The sequence below is a fragment of the Globicephala melas genome, chromosome 9 (genome assembly GCF_963455315.2).
Source record: "Globicephala melas chromosome 9, mGloMel1.2, whole genome shotgun sequence".
In the NCBI taxonomy this organism is placed as follows: Eukaryota; Metazoa; Chordata; class Mammalia; order Artiodactyla; family Delphinidae; genus Globicephala; species Globicephala melas.
Genome location: NC_083322.1, coordinates 58,760,405 through 58,777,734, shown reverse-complemented (window position 1 = coordinate 58,777,734; position 17,330 = coordinate 58,760,405). Strand labels below are relative to the sequence as shown.

Sequence of the window (17,330 nt, the reverse complement as noted above, 5' to 3'; positions counted from 1 at the left end):
GGAAGGAGGCAAGATAGCAGAATAGAAGGACTTGAGCTCAACTCCTCTCACGAAAACACCAAAATCACAGTTGACTGAACAGCCATCAACAAAAAAGACTTGCACCTACCAAAAAAGATATTCTACACATAAAGCCAAGGAAGAAGCCACAGTGAAATACTAGGAGGGGTGCTTTCACAGTATAATCAAATCTCATACCTGCCAGGTGGGCAATCCACAAACTGGAAAATAATTATATGGCAGAGGTTCTCCCACAGGAGTGAGAGTTCTGAGCCCCATGTCCGGCTCCCCAGCCTGGGGGTCTGGCATCAGGAGGAGGAGCCCCCAGAGCATTTGGCTTTGAAGGCCGGCAGGGCTTGAGTGCAGGAGCTCCACAGGACTGGGGGAAACAGACACTTCACTCTTGGAAGGCACACACAAGGTTTCATGTGCACTGGGACCCAGGACAAAGTAGTGCCTTCGTAAGAGCCTGGGCCAGACCTACCTGTGGGTCTTAGAGGGTCTACTGGGGAGGCGGGGATCAGCTGTGGCTCACTGGGGGGGCAATGACACTGGTGGCGGAGGCCCCAGGGAAAATTCATCTGCGTGAGCTCTCTCGGGGGTCACCATTTTGGCACCATGACCTGTCCCCACCCAGCAGCCTGCAGGCTCCAGCGTAGGGATGCCTCAGGCTAAACAACCAACAGAGTGAATACACAGCTCCATCCATCAGCAGACAGGCTGCCTAAAGTTGTCCTGAGCCAAAAGCCACCTAAAAACACACCCCTTGACATGGCCCTGCCCCTGTCACCAGAGTGACAAGACCCAGCTCCACCTACCAGTGAGTAGGCACCAGGCCTTCCCACCAGGAAGCCTGCACAAGCCCCTGGACCAATCTCACCCACCAGGGGGCAGACACCAGAAGCAAGAAGAACTAAAACCCTGCAGCCTGAGGAACAGAGACCACAAACACAAAAGGTTAGGCACAATGAGACGGCAGAGAAATATGTTCCAGATGAATGAACAAGATAAAGAAGAACAACTAAATGAAGTGGAGATAGGCAACTACCTGAAAAAGAATTCAGAGTAATGATAGTAAAGATGATCCAAGATCTTGGAAAAAGAATGGAGGCACAGGCTGAGAGAATACAAGAAATGTTTAATAAAGAGCTGGAAGCTTTAAAGAACAAACAGAGATACAATAACCAAAATGAAAAATACACTAGAAGGAATCAATAGCAGAATAAATGAGGCAGAAGAACGAATAAGTGAGCTGGAAGACAGATCGGTGGAAATCACTGCTGCAAAACAGAATAAAGAAAAAAGACTTAAAAGAAATGAAGAAAGTCTAAGAGACCTCTGGGGCAACATTAGATGCACCAATATTTGCATTATAGGGGGCCCGAAAGGAGAGGAGAGAAAAGACCTGAGAAAATATTTGGAGAGATAATAGCTGAAAACTTCCCTAACATGGAAAAGGAAACAGTCACCCAAGTCCAAAAAGTGCAGAGAGTCCCAGACAGGATAAACGCAAGGAGGAACACACTGAGACAAACAGTAATCAAACTGACAGAAACTAAAGGCAAAGAAAAAATATTAAAAGCAACAAGGGAAAAGTGACAAATAATATACTAGGGACCTCCCATAAGGTTATTAGTTGATTTCTCTGTAGGCCAGAAGGGAGTGGCACAATATATTTAAAGTGATGAAAGGGAGCTTCCCTGGCGGTGCAGTGGTTAAGAATTTGCCTGCTAATGCACGGGACATGGGTTTGAGCCCTCATCCGGGAAGATCCCACATGCCGCGGAGCAACTAAGCCCATGCGCCACAACTACTGAGCCTGCATGCCACAACTACTGAAGCCTGCTTGCCTAGAGCCCATGCTCCGCAACAGGAGAAGCCACTGCAATGAGAAGCCTGCGCACCACAACGAAGGGTAGCCCCCGCTCGCTGCAACTAGAGAAAGCCTGCGTGCAGCAACGACGACCCAATGCAGCCAAAAATAAATGAATTAAAAAAAATAAAGTGATGAAAGAGAAAAACCTACAAGCAAGAATACTCTACCCATCAAAGCTCTCACTCAGATTTAACAGAGAAATCAACAGCTTCACAGACAAGCAAAAGCTAACAGAATTCAGCACAACCAGACCAGCTTTGGAACAGATGCTAAAAGAATTTCTCTAGGCAGAAAAGAAAAGGCCATAACTAGAAACAAGAAAATTATGAACAGGAAAGCTCACCGGTAAGGGCAAATATACAGTAAAAGTAGGAAATCATCCACAAACAAATATGATATCAAAACCAGCAATCATGAGAAGAGAAAACAAATGTGGGATATTGGAAATGCATTTGAAATTAAGAAACCAGCTACTTAAAACAAACTTGTATATACACAGACTGCTATATCGAAACCTCATGGTAACCACAAACCAAAAATCTACAATAGATACACACACACGAAAAAAGAAAAAGCAATCCAAACACAACAACAGTCATCAAATCACAAAAGAGAACAAAAGAGGAAGGGAAGAAAAAAGACCTACAAAAACAAATCCAAAACAATTAACAAAATGGCAATAAGAACATACATATCGATAATTACCTTAAACATAAACGAATAAGTTCTCCAACCAAAATACATAGACTGGCTGAATGGATACAAAAACAAGACCCATATATATGCTGTCTATAAGAGACTCACTTCAGATCTAGGGACACATAGAGAGTGAAAGTGAGGGGATGGAAAAAGGTATTCCATGCAAATGAAAATCAAAAGAAAGCTAGAGTAGCAATACTCATATTAGACAAAATAGACTTTAAAATAAAGACTGTTACAAGAGACAAAGAAGGACACTACATAATGATCGAGTGATCAATCCAAGAAGAAGATATAACAATTGTAAATTGTAAATACATATGCACCCAACATAAGACCACCTCAATACATAAGCCAAATGCTAACAGCCATAAAAGGGAAAATCGAGAGTAAGACAATAATACTGGGGGACTTTAACTCCCCACTTACATCAATGGACAGATCATCCAGACACAAAATCAATAAGGAAACACAGGCCTTAAATGACGCATTAGACCAGATGGACTTGATATTTATAGAGCATTCCATGCAAAAGCAGAATACACATTCTTCCAAGTGCACGTGGAATATTCTCTAGGATAGATCAAATGCTGGGCCATAAAGAAAGCCTTGATAAATTTAAGAAAACTGAAATCATATCAAGCATCTTTTCTGACTGCAATGCTATGAGATTAGAAATCAACTACAAGAAAAAAAACTGTGAAAACCATAAACACGTGTAGGCTAAACAATATGCTACTAAACAACCAATGGATCACTGAAGAAATCAAAGAGGAAATTTTTAAAAATACCTAGAGACAAATGACAATGAAAACACAACAATCCAAAACTTATGGGATGTGGCAAAAGCAATTCTCAAAAGGGAAGTTTATAGCAATACAATCTTACCTCAGGAAACAAGAAAAATCCCAAATAAACAATCTAACCTTACACCTAAAGCAACTAGAAAAAGAAGAATAAGCAAAACCCAAAGTTAGAAGAAGGAAAGAAATCATAAACATCAGAGCAGAAACAAATTAAATAGAGACAAAGAAAACAACAGAAAAGATCAGTGAAACTAAAAGCTGGTTCTTTGAAGAGATAAACAAAATTGACAAACCTTTAGCCAGAATCATCAAGAAAAAAAGAGGGCTCAAATCAATAACATTAGAAATAAAAAAGGAGAAGTTACAGCTGACATCACAGAAATACAAAGGATCATAAAAGACTACTACAAGCAACTATATGCCAATAAAATGTACAACCTAGAAAAAATGGGCAAATTCTTAGAAAGATACAATCTCCCAAACTGAACCAAGAATAGAAAGTATGAATAGACCAATCACAAGCACTGAAATTGAAACTGTGATTAAAAAACTCCCAACAACCAAAACTCCAGGACCAGATGGCTTCACAGGTGAATTCTACCAAACATTTAGAGAAGAGTTAACACCTATACTTCTGAAACTATTCCAAAATATTGCAGGGGAAGGAACACTCCCAAACTCATTCTATGAGGTATCACCCTGATACCAAAACCAGACAAAGATATCACAAAAAAAGAGACTTATATGCCAATATCACTAATGAACATAGATGCAAAAATCCTCAACAAAATATTACTAGCAAACCAAATCCAACAATACATTAAAAGGATCATACACCATAATCAAGTGGGATTTATCCCAGGGGTGCAAGGATTTTTCAATATCTGCAAATCAATCAGTGTGATGCACCACATTAACAAACTGAAGAATAAAAACCATGTGATCATCTCAATAGAAGCAGAAAATGGTTTTGACAAAATTCAGCACCCATTTACGATAAAAAGTCTCCAGAAAGTGGGCATAGAGGGAACCTACCTCAACATAATAAAGGCCATATATGACAAAACCCACAGGTAACATCATACTCAATGGTGAAAAGCTGAAAGCATTTCCTCTAAGATCAGGAACAAGACAACTTTTTTTTGGAAGTCCTCTAATCACAGCAATCAGAGAAGAAAAAGTAATAAAAGAAATCCAAGTTTGAAAAGAAGTAAAACTGTCACCGTTTGCAGATGACATGATACTATATACAGAAAATCCTAAAGATGCTACCAGAGAACTACTAGAGCTCATAAACAAACTTGGTAAAGTTGCAGGATACAAAATTAATACACGGAAATCTCTTGCATTTCTATACACTAACAACAAAAGATCAGAAAGAGAAATTAAGGAAACAATCCCATTTACCACTGCAACAAAAAGAATAAAATACCTAGGAATAAACCTACCTAAGGAGGCAAAAGACCTGTACTTTGAAAACTATAAGACGCTGATGAAAGAAACTGAAGACGATACAAACAGATGGAAAGTTATACCAAGTTCTTGGATGGGAAGACTCAATATCGTCAAAATGACTATACTATCCAAGGCAATCTATAGATTCAACGCAATCCCTATTAAATTACCAATGGCATTTTTCATAGAACTAGAACAAAACTTTTTAAATTTGTACGGAAACCCGTAAGACCCTGAATAGGCAAAGCAATCCTGAGAAAGAAAAACGGAGCTAGAGGAATCAGGCTCTCTGACTTCAGATTATACTACAAAGCTACAGCCATCAAAGCAGTATGGTACTGGTACAAAAACAGATATACAGATAAGTGGAACAGGATAGAAAGCCTAGAAATAAACCCATGCACCTATGCACCAATTAATTACACCAATTGCACCAAATGCACCAATTAATCTACGACAAAGGAGGCAAGAAAATACAATGGAGAAAAGACAGTCTCTTCAATAAGTGGTGCTGGGAAAACTGGACAGCTACGTGCAAAAGAATGAAATTAGCACACTCCCTAATACTGTACACAAAAATAAACACAAAATGGATTAAAGACCTAAATGTAAGACCAGACACTATAAAACTCTTAGAGGAAAACACAGGCAGAACACTCTGACATAAATCTCAGCAATATCTTTCTGGATCCACCTCCTAGAGTAATGAAAATAAAAACAAAAATAAACAAATGGGACCTAATGAAACTTAAAAGCTTTTGCATGGCAAAGGAAACCATAAACAAAACAAAAAGATAACCCACAGAATGGGAGAAAATATTTGCAAACGAAGTGACCAACAAGGGATTAATCTCCAAAATATACAAATAGCTCATGCAGCTCAATATCAAAAAAAAAAAAAAACCAATCAACGCAATCAAGAAGTGGGCAGAAGGTCAAAATAGACATTTCTCCAAAGAAGACATACAGATGCCCAAAAACCACATGAAAAGATGCTCAACTTTGCTAATTATCAGAGAAATGCAAATCAAAACTACAATGAGGTATCACCTCACACCGGTCAGAATGGCCATCATCAAAGTCTACAGACAATAAATGCTGGTGAGGATGTGGAGAAAAGGGAACCCTCCTACACTGTTGGTGGGAATATAAACTGGTACAACCATTATGGAGGCTCCTTAAAAAACAAAAACTAGAATTACCATATGATCTAGCAATCCCACTCATGGGCATATATCCAGAGAAAACCATAATTCAAATAGAAACATGCACCCCAATGTTCACTGCAGCACTATTTACAGCAGCGAAGACATGGAGGCAGTCTAAATGTCCATCAACAGAAGAATGGATAAAGAAGATGTGGTACATATATATACAATGGAATATTAGCCACAAAAAAGAGTGAAATAATGCCGTTTGCAGCAACATAGGTGGACCTAGAGATTATTATACTAAGTGAAGTCAGAGAAATACAAATATCATATGATATCACTTATGTGGAATCTAAAAAAATGATACAAATGAACTTATTTACAAAACAGAAACAGACTCACAGAGTTCAAAAACAAATTTATGGTTACCAAAGGGGAAAGGTCGGGGGAAGGATAAATCAGGAGATTGGGATTAATGTGTACACACTACTTTATATAAAATAATCAACAAGGACCTACTGTATAGCCCAGCTCAATATTCTGTAATAACCCATATGGGAAAAGAATCTGAAAATGAACTGAATCACTTTGCTGTATACCTGAAACTAACAAAACATTGTAAATCAACTATAAAATAAAAATTAAATTTAAAAAATATATAAGTAAATATTAAATGGTGACAACATACTATTTATGTTTCTCATTTAAAAATATAGTGACCTCTATATTCTAGAGATCACTTCATAATAAGCATATGGACATCTTCATTTCTTTTCTACATCTGAATAGTACTCCTTCATGTGGATGTATCATACTTTTCATTTGTCCAGTGTCCTATTGATGGACTTTTGGGGTTTTTCCAATGTTTTGCTGTTCAAGGTAGTCTTTGAACAAATATCCCTCTGCATAAGTCTTTTTCTTATTTATCGCTAGTACATCTTTGGCATAGAATCCTAGAAGCGGGAATTGCTGTCAATGAGCAAATATGCATTCATCATTTTTAGATATTGCCAAATTCCCCTCCATTAGCGTTGTATCATTTGCATTTCCAATGACAATGTATTAGAATGGTTGTTTTCTTTCGGTCTCCTCACAGAGTATGTTATCTTTTGGATTTGTGTCAGTCTCATAGTTGAGGTTTCTCAGCTTGGTTTGAGTTTGAATTTCTAAGTGTGGTTGTTTTTCATACAGTTAACAGCCAATTCTGTCATCTTGACACAGTCCTCTCCATTAATACCCAGGAAGCCCTATACGCAAACAATTCTAATTTTTTCCTATTTCTTGGGTTGTTACTTTTTAATCTTTTTTTTCTACCTCCATTTCTCCTGTTTATTTCCTAAATATTTCTCTTTCTCTGCATTGTGTTTTAGCATTTCTTTTAAAGTCCACTCCTTGGACTTAATAAACGTTCTGATTGCAACTATGAGCAGCCCAAAGTGCTCCCTCTGCTTCTGTCCCAATTATCAAACTGCGTAGTGAAGGCTGTGAATTGTGCCTCCCAGCCACCTTAAATACGACCCGTACATCACTCCTCAGCAACATACACCTCCTTGGGTGTTCTCCACCGCAATGAATGCCACCACAGATCTCCAGTTGCCCCAGTCTTAAACCTGGGTTTCTTACTGCTGATTCCCTCTCTCACCTTCCTTGTATCAAATCAGTCACCAGTTTCTGTGGCTTTTACCTCATAAATGATTCTCAAATCCATCTACGTCTCTCCATTCCAAACTACTGACCTAAGCCACTGTCATTTCTTCCCTGGACTCCTGCACCTTCCTTCCAGGTGGCTTTTTCTAGTTTTTCTTGCTCCCAAACATGGTCAGAATTACTTGTGAAAGCACAAATAGGATGGTGCCATTTACTAGCTTAAAAACCATCAAAAACTCAAAAATAACTCCAAACCAAGAAACCCAAGTCCCAAGTCCTGTATTTCCATAGGTACAGATGTATGTGAGTAAGTACTGCAATGCTCTGGACACTCAACACTAAACTGATAGCAGGGGGTACCTGGGATGGAAGGCAATGAAGGCGATGTCAGGGGCAGGCTTAGTATTGGTGAAGGAGGACTTGTTTTATCATTATTTGCATTGTTTGAATTTTTACAATTAGAGTGTTCTCCAGTATTACTTATATATGTTAAAATAGATAAAACGGACTGAGAAAGTGAGGCTTAACTAGCTCTGAGGCAGGTCGGGTTCACCAGAAGGTTGTACAAATTCCTAATGCCAGGTCTCCTGGAAGAGACTAAAGGTTCCCTACAACTACTCCCAAGAGACAAAAGTGTCCTCTTCCCCTATGTATTTCCTGGGAATGTAAATCAAGGTTTTCTTACCTTTGTGGTCCACAGTTTGACGGTCCAGTCGAACGACGACGTGACAAACAGGTGTGAAAAGTCGATTGGGCCCACTGCCATGTGGCAGTTAATTCCTGTCACTGGCCCTTGGTGGCCTTCGAAGACTTCCCCAATACCTGCTTTGCTGCACAAAGACCACACAAGAGCAGAGTTTCAGTGACCTTCGCAAAGCACTGATTACTTTACAAAAACCAGGCTTGTTTCTGCGTGATTACTTCTCCATGATTTAGCACAGCCATAAACCGTCAGACATGAAACCACTTTCAGTTACCCTGAGAGAAATAAATGCTAAACTACTCTTAGTGACTAAAAAGACAATATGGGGTGATACCATCTTTTTAATCTTCAGAAGTTAATATCAAATTTTTATCATTTAATCCTTCTTCAGGAGTGCCTCAAAGCCCATCACTGTGGTTGCAGCTGCTTTGATGCAAAACACATACAGCTGGTCCTCTATAACCGCAGACGCGGAGCCCGCGATATGGAAGTCTGACTGTATTGTGCCGTTTTATAGAAGGGACTTGAGCATCCTCGGATTTTGGTACCTGCAAGGGCTTCTGGAACCAATTCCTCGTGGATTCGGATACCAGGGGACGACTGTACACTCAGATCTCAAAGCTTTCATACTTATAATAAGATGATTCTACTCTCGTGGTGACTTTGACACAACTCCCATTTTAACTCCTTTCAGGGAGCCTATTGGCTATAAAACTCCATATATCCTTGAATACATGCATTTACCCTTTTGAGAAAAAGTTCTTAAACTAAGCTGACATACCTGAAAATGTAAAACTTTGTGGAAACCCTTGTCACCACAAAATAATAGGCAAAATAACTTAAATGTCATATGGAGAAAATGTTTTCACTGAAAGCAGAAGAGTAATTTACAAATCCGCTAAATGTAAATTCCGTAAGGGCTGGTGCCTTGTTTAGCATGCAGTAAGTGCTCAATAAACATTTGTTGAACAAAACAGCAAAGAGGCAAACTTACGCCTTTTTCCCCAACAGGAGCACATTTGAGAAATGGCGATACAGTTTGAAAGTTATCCACAGACATATGTCGTTTATTTAACTAAGCTGGGATTGTTCCCAGCCCCTATTATCCCACAATAGTCTGCACACAATCACACCCAATTAGAAAATATACCAAAATGCTGTATTTTAAAAATTCACGTGCACAAGGTTATAAATATGACAAATACAGAGGGATTGTGGAATCCATATATTATGTCACAAAGAGTGAGAATGCATTAAGTTATTAAAGAATGTAGGCTTCTGGAGCACCAGTAAACGTCAGTGTGCTAAGGAAAATTTGAAATCATGAGCCAAGTGCTGCAGCATGTGTTCCATGTAACAGGCACTCAAAAATTATGCCTGGTCAAACTGCTAACAGCAGTTCCACACGTGATCATTTACATTTGTCCTAGAGAACATGAGGAACTGATCTTTGAAGTGGCCCCTGGTGAGACTCCATTTGCTCTTAACAGCATCCTGAAAGGGTTTATAGGGTGCAAAATAAAGAACTTATTTAATTTATGGAAGTGGATTTGCACCTTTTCCATGTTAGGTGAAACACAGAAATTTCGCACCTCTCCCCTGTAGCCCTATGTGACCCACTTAAGATCACTATGAAGCCCAATGCCTACGACTTTACAACTCTATTGAGATCTGTATTTTATATTTCAGATAGATGGACCAATGTAAAAAGCAAAATCAAGCTCACTGTAAAATGATTTGTGGTTTGTACCTTAGGTACCCTTCCTTTGAACCACAGTGCATCTTCTGATTGTGTTCGAAAAGGACAATAGCCACAGAACAAAAATATTCACCATGTAAATGGTTATTCACATTAGAGAAAATTTTTTAAAATCTGAAAGTTATCAATGAACATGTTCTATAGCCCTCACAGATAATTAAAGCCTTGGGTTAAGTCAACTGAACCTGTGCCCTGTCGATTCTAAAAAGTATGTAGATAAACCTGTGAGTCTGTCTGGCCCACTGTTGCTCTCTGTGCCTCTCTCATGCCACTTACGACATTCTACCCGTCTTGCAGATGTTTGTGTGCTTACCTTTCCCACCATCATCAGTTTCTTGAAGATAGGAACAGGTTTAAATGATGCCTGCATGCCTGGCAACATCTAGCAATGCACTTTGCTGAGAGCAGTTGTGCAGTGAACGTTTCCATGAATGAACAACTCTATCAGATCTTTCTATGCTTTCATAAAACTGATGTGTGGTTTTAGCCAATACTTATGAAGTAGGACTGTTGGGCATGGAATTATGAGGCACATCTTCCTAGTCATCTTTTACTCATGTGAGCAGGGAAAATACTGCTTGTTTCTGTGGAGAGCACAGTAGGAGCTTCACAGCCTGTACTGTGTGAATGGAAAAATCATATAGCTGAGCCACGGATGCCTGTTATTTCTACAAATCACAAATACACTGGAGTATGAACCTGGAACAATTTCTGGTTCCTCGTTCAATCTAAATAGCCTGTGGTGAATGCAAGAGATGAAAAATCAATTGAATTAGAACTACTAAAGTGAAAGAGAAATAACACACCAAGGTGAACACAGTGAACCTTTCAAAAGCTGTGAGTCCATTCATTAAGTCTTGCATGTAATTTTATAACCCAGTCTAAATTATCGAGTTCCACTTTTTCCTGAGATTTTTCCAGGAGCATCTGCCAATCTCTCAACCAAGACAGGATTCTTATCACCTGGAATCTTCATTCTGCCTTATGTATCTCATACTATTTCAGCCTCTGATTGAGAGGAAGGGCCCTAAGGCACTTCTCTATATTATTTGGTTGTTGTCATTCTTTATTCCCCATATACATTTTTAACTCCTCACTTACTATGTGCCACACACCAGGCAGGAAACCAATGACGAAATGGAAATAGTTTAGTAAGAGAAAAATGGCAGATGACTGAATAGTTGAAATAAAATGGGATGAATGCTAATGTAGAAGTGATACGAAAATATATAAAACAACAAACCTATCTGACAGCTTGTAATCCTATCGCATTTATTCCACTTTAATTTTCTCCATAGTACTTATCCTCTTACACCACATATGCACCTGTTTATTATTTTACTGTCATTCACCCTCAACCAGAATATGAACTCCAGGTCTGTTTTGTTCCCTACTGCATCCTTATGACATGGTGGTGCCTGGCACATGGTAGGTTCTTAGGAAATATTCCTTGAAAGAATGAATGAATAAAGGGAATGAAAATGCTACGGAAACATAAAGAGCGAAATGATTTTCTTTGTCCAAGAGAGTCAAGAGAGGCTTCAGCGTGGAAAGACCTTTGTTCTGGCTCTTGAAGGGTGAGAAGGAATTAACCAGGCCAAGATGGGAGAAATACCAGACCCAGCGGGAGAAACCGAATGTACAAACTCACAGAGGTGTGGTGGGATCAGCCATATTGGGGGATGGGTGCGTGGCTGGAGCCTGAAGGCTGAGGCTGGGAAGGGGCAGGTAGTCAAGGGTAATCAAGAATCTTCTATGATATGCTAAGAAGCTTGGACTTTTTTCCTTCAGGCAACGTGAACCATCAAAGGCTTACAAATGGCTAAAGCCTTACAAAGGCTTACAAATGGCATCCTTAGAGCAGAAGGATGCTATAAAATCGTGAAGACATGAGGCTGTGATTTGCATTTCTTCAGAAATGCCTTTCTCATAACGCAAGGTGGTTATAATCCAGAAAGCGATAACAGACTTTTGGAAATGAAGAACACGTCATTGGTAAGAAAACAGAAACTCACCTTCCATGACGACAGGCCGTGTAGACTGTACCCTCCTCGCTGCCAACCACGAAGTTATTGACGTCTCCCGTTGGGAAAGCCATTCCGGTAACAGCCACAGGCTTGGACTTATTGTACACCAGCTCCATGCTCTCCTACCAAAACATGGCGTGGTTACATCCCCTCTGTCAACTCCTTGCCATGCCAAAGATAGCACGGAAAAATCATTTGACTAAATCGCCTGTTTGCTTTTCACACAGCGTTACAAAAGACCCCGGCTGTGCCAGAAACCACGCTTTACTGCCCCTGACATTCATGCTTCTGTGTATCTCTGGTTTCAGGCCGGCTGTATTTCATCAGTGTGTGTGCTGCTTCTGAAGTCAGGCAGAGATGACAGGTGAGAATTTTGAAACTAATGGTGCAGAAACTAAAGATAATACTGTAATGGTTACACTTGTCAGCCCCAGGCTTTAATACAACACACAATACCCTTATATTTACAAACATTTTCAACATCAATTGTTCGCGAGAATACACTTGTATTAATATCAGATGTACTAAGCATGTTTGTCAAAGCAGGAGTGTGTGTCCTCCATGGACTGAAACCAGAAAGTTGTCACTCAGGTCATAAAAACCAGATTTCAACAGGGACTAGATTTCATGAAGGGCAGACATTGGGTGTGTAGGCTCTAAGCCCGCAAAAGACAATGTTTAAATAAGTCTTTAAAATGGTAAATGAGAGTCTTTATTTTATCTAAAATGATTTTCAAAATTGGGAATTCAAGTGTATTTTAAAAGACATTCTGCTGAATTAAGTTTAACGACAGTGAAGAACAGTTAAGTATAACTAACATCCTTGAGTATTTCTGGCTATTTACATCAAACAGCCTGCTTTGTGCACCTAAAGTAACTTTAAAACAACATTCTAGGGGATCATGTCATTCTGTTTGGAAGTTTAGTCTTTTTTTATGCAAACAAATAAACCTAGTCATCGCAGCTAAGGAGTCCATAAATCGGAAGCACATGCTAACAGTCTGGGAAGTGCAGACCTCGTGGTCATGTGACATGCCTGCAGTTTGTGAGATCCAGACGCAGCGAGTGCTTTAGTGAGGGGATGCTGTGACAGTGTAATACAGAAACCTAGACCAACCGGGGGTCTGCTCCATGGCTAAAATTAGCAGAGGGAAGGTACGGTCTCTTGGTCACCCACTTGGGACAGAGAGGGAATAGGGCAACTGTTGTCTGTTCCCATGTCTGCCTGACATCCACAGCCATGCCACGAAATGCTCCATCTCTGTACAGAGACAGGCGTCTGCGGGCATGCCAAAACTAATAAAAATGGTCATGTAGCCCCCGTACGACTGGCTTTAACCTAAACAAACACACATTTAATCAGCAAAATGGGCAATTAAAAATTCCTAATTAGAGGGTTCACTCATATCTGTTTGCTTTTAAAAGAAAACAACATATTGCTGAGAAATTTAAGACAAAGCTATAAAATACCCACACACAACTCCCAACTTGTATAAATGTTAAAGATCAGCAAAAATAGAGGAACTTAAATTGTAAGGAACTTATTAGCTCTCCCCCCACACTAAAATTATAAAAAGAACTTCTTTAGTCTTAGTATTCTCTTCATCTGTATTTTGTGGAAACTTATAGCGAGGTTCCTTTCAGTTTCCACATTTCCTTATGTATCCTGAAACTTCTAATGTCTTCTAAAATTGTGACAGAGACATTCCAGCATTGTTATTCCAGGAAAGGGAATAGGAATGTTAAAATTGAGAAGTATATCCTAGATATCTTTTACAATTTTCTTGATGTTTCCTCACATTGTCAAAGGCTATAACAGGAAATTCTTCTCTGTTTTTAGCTGGAGGACAGTGAAGTACTTTTTTCCCCAAGAAATGTGGAAAGAGTATGGATATGTGTGTATTTATCTGTGGATATAAGTGGTGCCTTCCGTCTGAGTGTACATACATATATTCTGAAAGTTGCACTTAGATGCCTCCCCCCAATGGTCTCTTGCACTTCTGCTCCTTTGTTTAGCTCTCATTACTGTAATCAGGAGCAGTTTGGGAACCTTGGAACTTTTTCATTTTCAACTTCTTGTTTTTTTGAGCAAGGAATGGCAGAAGCCACCCTAAGAAACATTCCAGAGGAGAAAACAGATGGTTGGACAAATTCTTCAAACACACAAGGCAGTTGTCTAGGCTACAGATACAAGCGAGGGCTTGGATTTCTGTTTTGCTGGGATACCTTTTCTCCAAGGCAAGGACCCATCAGGGATCGCTCCGCTGAGTTCCAACCCCGTTTATATTTGTTTAACAATGCTGTAGGGTAAGTACGATTCCTACCACAGCCAACTTCCATAATTACTATGCTTTAAAATGGATTATTTCATTTTCACTTGAAACTGACCTAAGGATTAACGTATTACAATAATTACATGATTTGCGGTAAAGGAAATGGGTTTGGCTTCAAGAGGAGGCTGCCGAAAACAGGCACCACTCTTTCAAGTGCACACATCGATTTTAGGTCCTATAGGATGTGAGAGTTTGCCTTTTAGGAACTCTGTTCCATTAGGCAGGTTATCTCTTTTAACCAAGATGCTCTTATGTGGAGGGGAAAACAAACCCACCTGTGGAGTGGAGAGCATGTCCAGGCTCCAGGAACACATTTTACCATCAGTAGAGACAGTGATGAGGTTATGAGCATTCTGGGTCCCAACAACATTTACACAGTACACGGGATGCTGCAGAAACATAAACATGGAGGATCAAACCCTGATCCAAGAGGAAATGCTTACATCTGAGTGTCAAACACATTACTCTAAAACAAGGATTAAGGAGTGACATAATCCCACAATAATACAAGCCTCAGGTCATTTGCCACTTTTGATTTGAACCTGATTTCTTTTTAAAAGCTCTGGCAGCAACATGTCGTAGTGGAAATACTCAGAAAGCTTCACCTTGCTCGGTCAGATGCAGTACAATGGAGCTGAGGCAAACGGGAGCAAATGAGGATTGATGGGACAGAAGGTGCACAGGGAGGTGAATGTGTATTACTTGAATGAGGCTCCACCACATGGTCTGGCTTCTAACCTCACCATGAGTGACGGAAAAAGACAGTCTTCAAAAGGGTAGAACAACTGCCTTTTGGAAGGAGTGTTAACTAACTCTGGAGTTGAGTGCGTTATAGCCACAGTGCCAGACATTTGTTAACATGCTTTATAAAAAGTGGTTAATGTTCATCAGCCTCCTTGATTTGAGGGAGAGATACTGGTGGCGGAAATTATTGGCACAAGGAACCTAGTAAGATTACATTAGGTTTCTTTATGTTGCTGTAAAACCTAGGATAATGATAGATTTCTCAAAATATTGTTTAGGGTCGTACGGAGGCTTAGATTTGGCCAGGGCCTTGAGAAAGGTCACTTAAACATCCCAGGAATCATAAGCAAGATGCTCTAACCTTTTGTCATAATGCAAGAAGGTTATGCTACTCTGTAGAATCCTCAATGGTAGGCTAAAATCATTTGCAGCTGCACATTAAATACTAAATGCAAGGTTAGCAGAAGCACAACGTAGCAGTAATTTGGGTTAGATTTCAGGCAGCTTAGCCATCAGTGGCCAAACCACAACTTAGTCGATGCTTCTCTGTGCAAATAGCTGACAGTCTGAGTCTCTCTCTTGATGAGTTACTGTCCATAATACCTAGCCACAACAACAATGAAACAATCTCTAATATTGCAAAGTTGATATTATATAAAGGATGGTTCTCAAACTATTATTATCATATAAACTCCTGGTCAGAAGGAACTGTAATAACCATAAGTATAGCTGTTCATCTGCCTCTCCCAAGAGGTGGTCCAAACTCTGCTTAAACACTTTTCTTAGCCAGTTTTAGCACTAATTCTTGGGCAGTTCCTCCTTCTACCAATGGGGATGAAGAAAGCTCAAGGAAATACTTTCAGTGAAGTGCCCTCTGACATCATATACATCAAGTCAAATGATACGTATGCATTGTTCTTACATTACTCCTCCTCCCCCCAAGTCTTGTCTTGCTCTGACTAATCATCACCAATTCCTTCAAATGCGCTGAGGACCTGGTGTTCAATACCTTCCCCAACCTGGACACTCTCTTTCGAATACGCTATATTTTGTCCGAGTTCCCCTTCCAGTGAAGTTCTGAGAATGAAACATAACCGTCTACGTACATTCTGACTAACTGAATACAGAAATACAGGGAGCATTGAATTGTCGCTTCTCATGTGATAAAAAAAAAAAACGCCTGTATTAATGCATCTTAAGATTTACACTTGTTTTGGCAACTGCATCACCTCTTTTACCCATGCTGATGGAGAGTCAACCAAGTCCCTATGTCTTTTTCACACCACGTTCCTGCAGAAACCTGGACAGTGGTAAGTACGGCAGAGATCTGGAACGAAATATTCTTCTGATCAGGTCTCTAAATACCAAAAGGACTGACTGGTTGGGGGGCTGTGGACAATGCTTTTTCCCAAGTCTCTGGTGTATGTGGAACGTACAGCAGAGTACAAACTCAAGGGTGAGTCACATGGCGTTCTAAGCTCTGCACGCAAATAAACTGGAAGAATGGATGAGACACATTGTCGCCTGAAAATGGCAGACTCAGTAAACTGAAGAATGAGAAAGCAAGGTCCAAACATTGTTATGAGCCCCAAGTCTGCCTAGTGTTTTTTAGCGAGAGTCCAACAGGGTTTCTTCTGTTAACCACAGAGCATCAACACAAATCTCCAAAACCCTAATGGATCGGGACTCCTAAGGGTGGGTGTAGTAGGGAAAGAAGGCATCTAGAAGGATGTAGAGAGCAAATGCCCTGAGAAGGAATGTGTGTGGTAGCCCCTCCCTGGCTTTAATCAGTACTACTGGCCTGTGCTTTCAGGAGCAATAAAACTCAGTTTAAAAGAAAAGAGAGATGTAAAGAAACCAGAACAGAAGCAGACACGTGGGCATGCCTACTTATACACACACACAAACACACATCACTCTGCTTAATGGAAAGAAAAAAGCAACGGTACCGCTCATTTTTCCAGTATAGAAGCCAGATTGTTTTTATTTATTTTAGGAATAAACTTACTGTGTGCCAGAAGGTTTTTGCTTTAATTAGGATTTCCTGTTGTCCCAAATGCATATGTGTGGTGGGTGTGAAAGGAAATTAGTGAGTAATCTGTGGTGGGACTCTCTTTCCTTAACCACTTT

The 17,330-nt window shown here is 39.9% G+C and overlaps 1 protein-coding gene across 5 annotated transcripts in view; it reads right to left on the bottom strand.

The window, feature by feature from the left end:
* Positions 1 to 17,330, bottom strand: part of DYNC1I1 (dynein cytoplasmic 1 intermediate chain 1) — a 335,916-nt gene that overhangs the window by 63,992 nt on the left and 254,594 nt on the right. For all 5 annotated transcript variants that reach the window (XM_060304623.1, XM_060304625.1, XM_030857238.2 and 2 more), the window contains 3 exons: positions 14,732 to 14,845; positions 12,112 to 12,245; positions 8,320 to 8,464 (listed from right to left, as the gene is read on the bottom strand). In XM_060304623.1, coding sequence (XP_060160606.1) covers positions 8,320 to 8,464; positions 12,112 to 12,245; positions 14,732 to 14,845 — 393 coding nt within the window. The remainder of the gene's footprint in view (positions 1 to 8,319; positions 8,465 to 12,111; positions 12,246 to 14,731; positions 14,846 to 17,330) is intronic.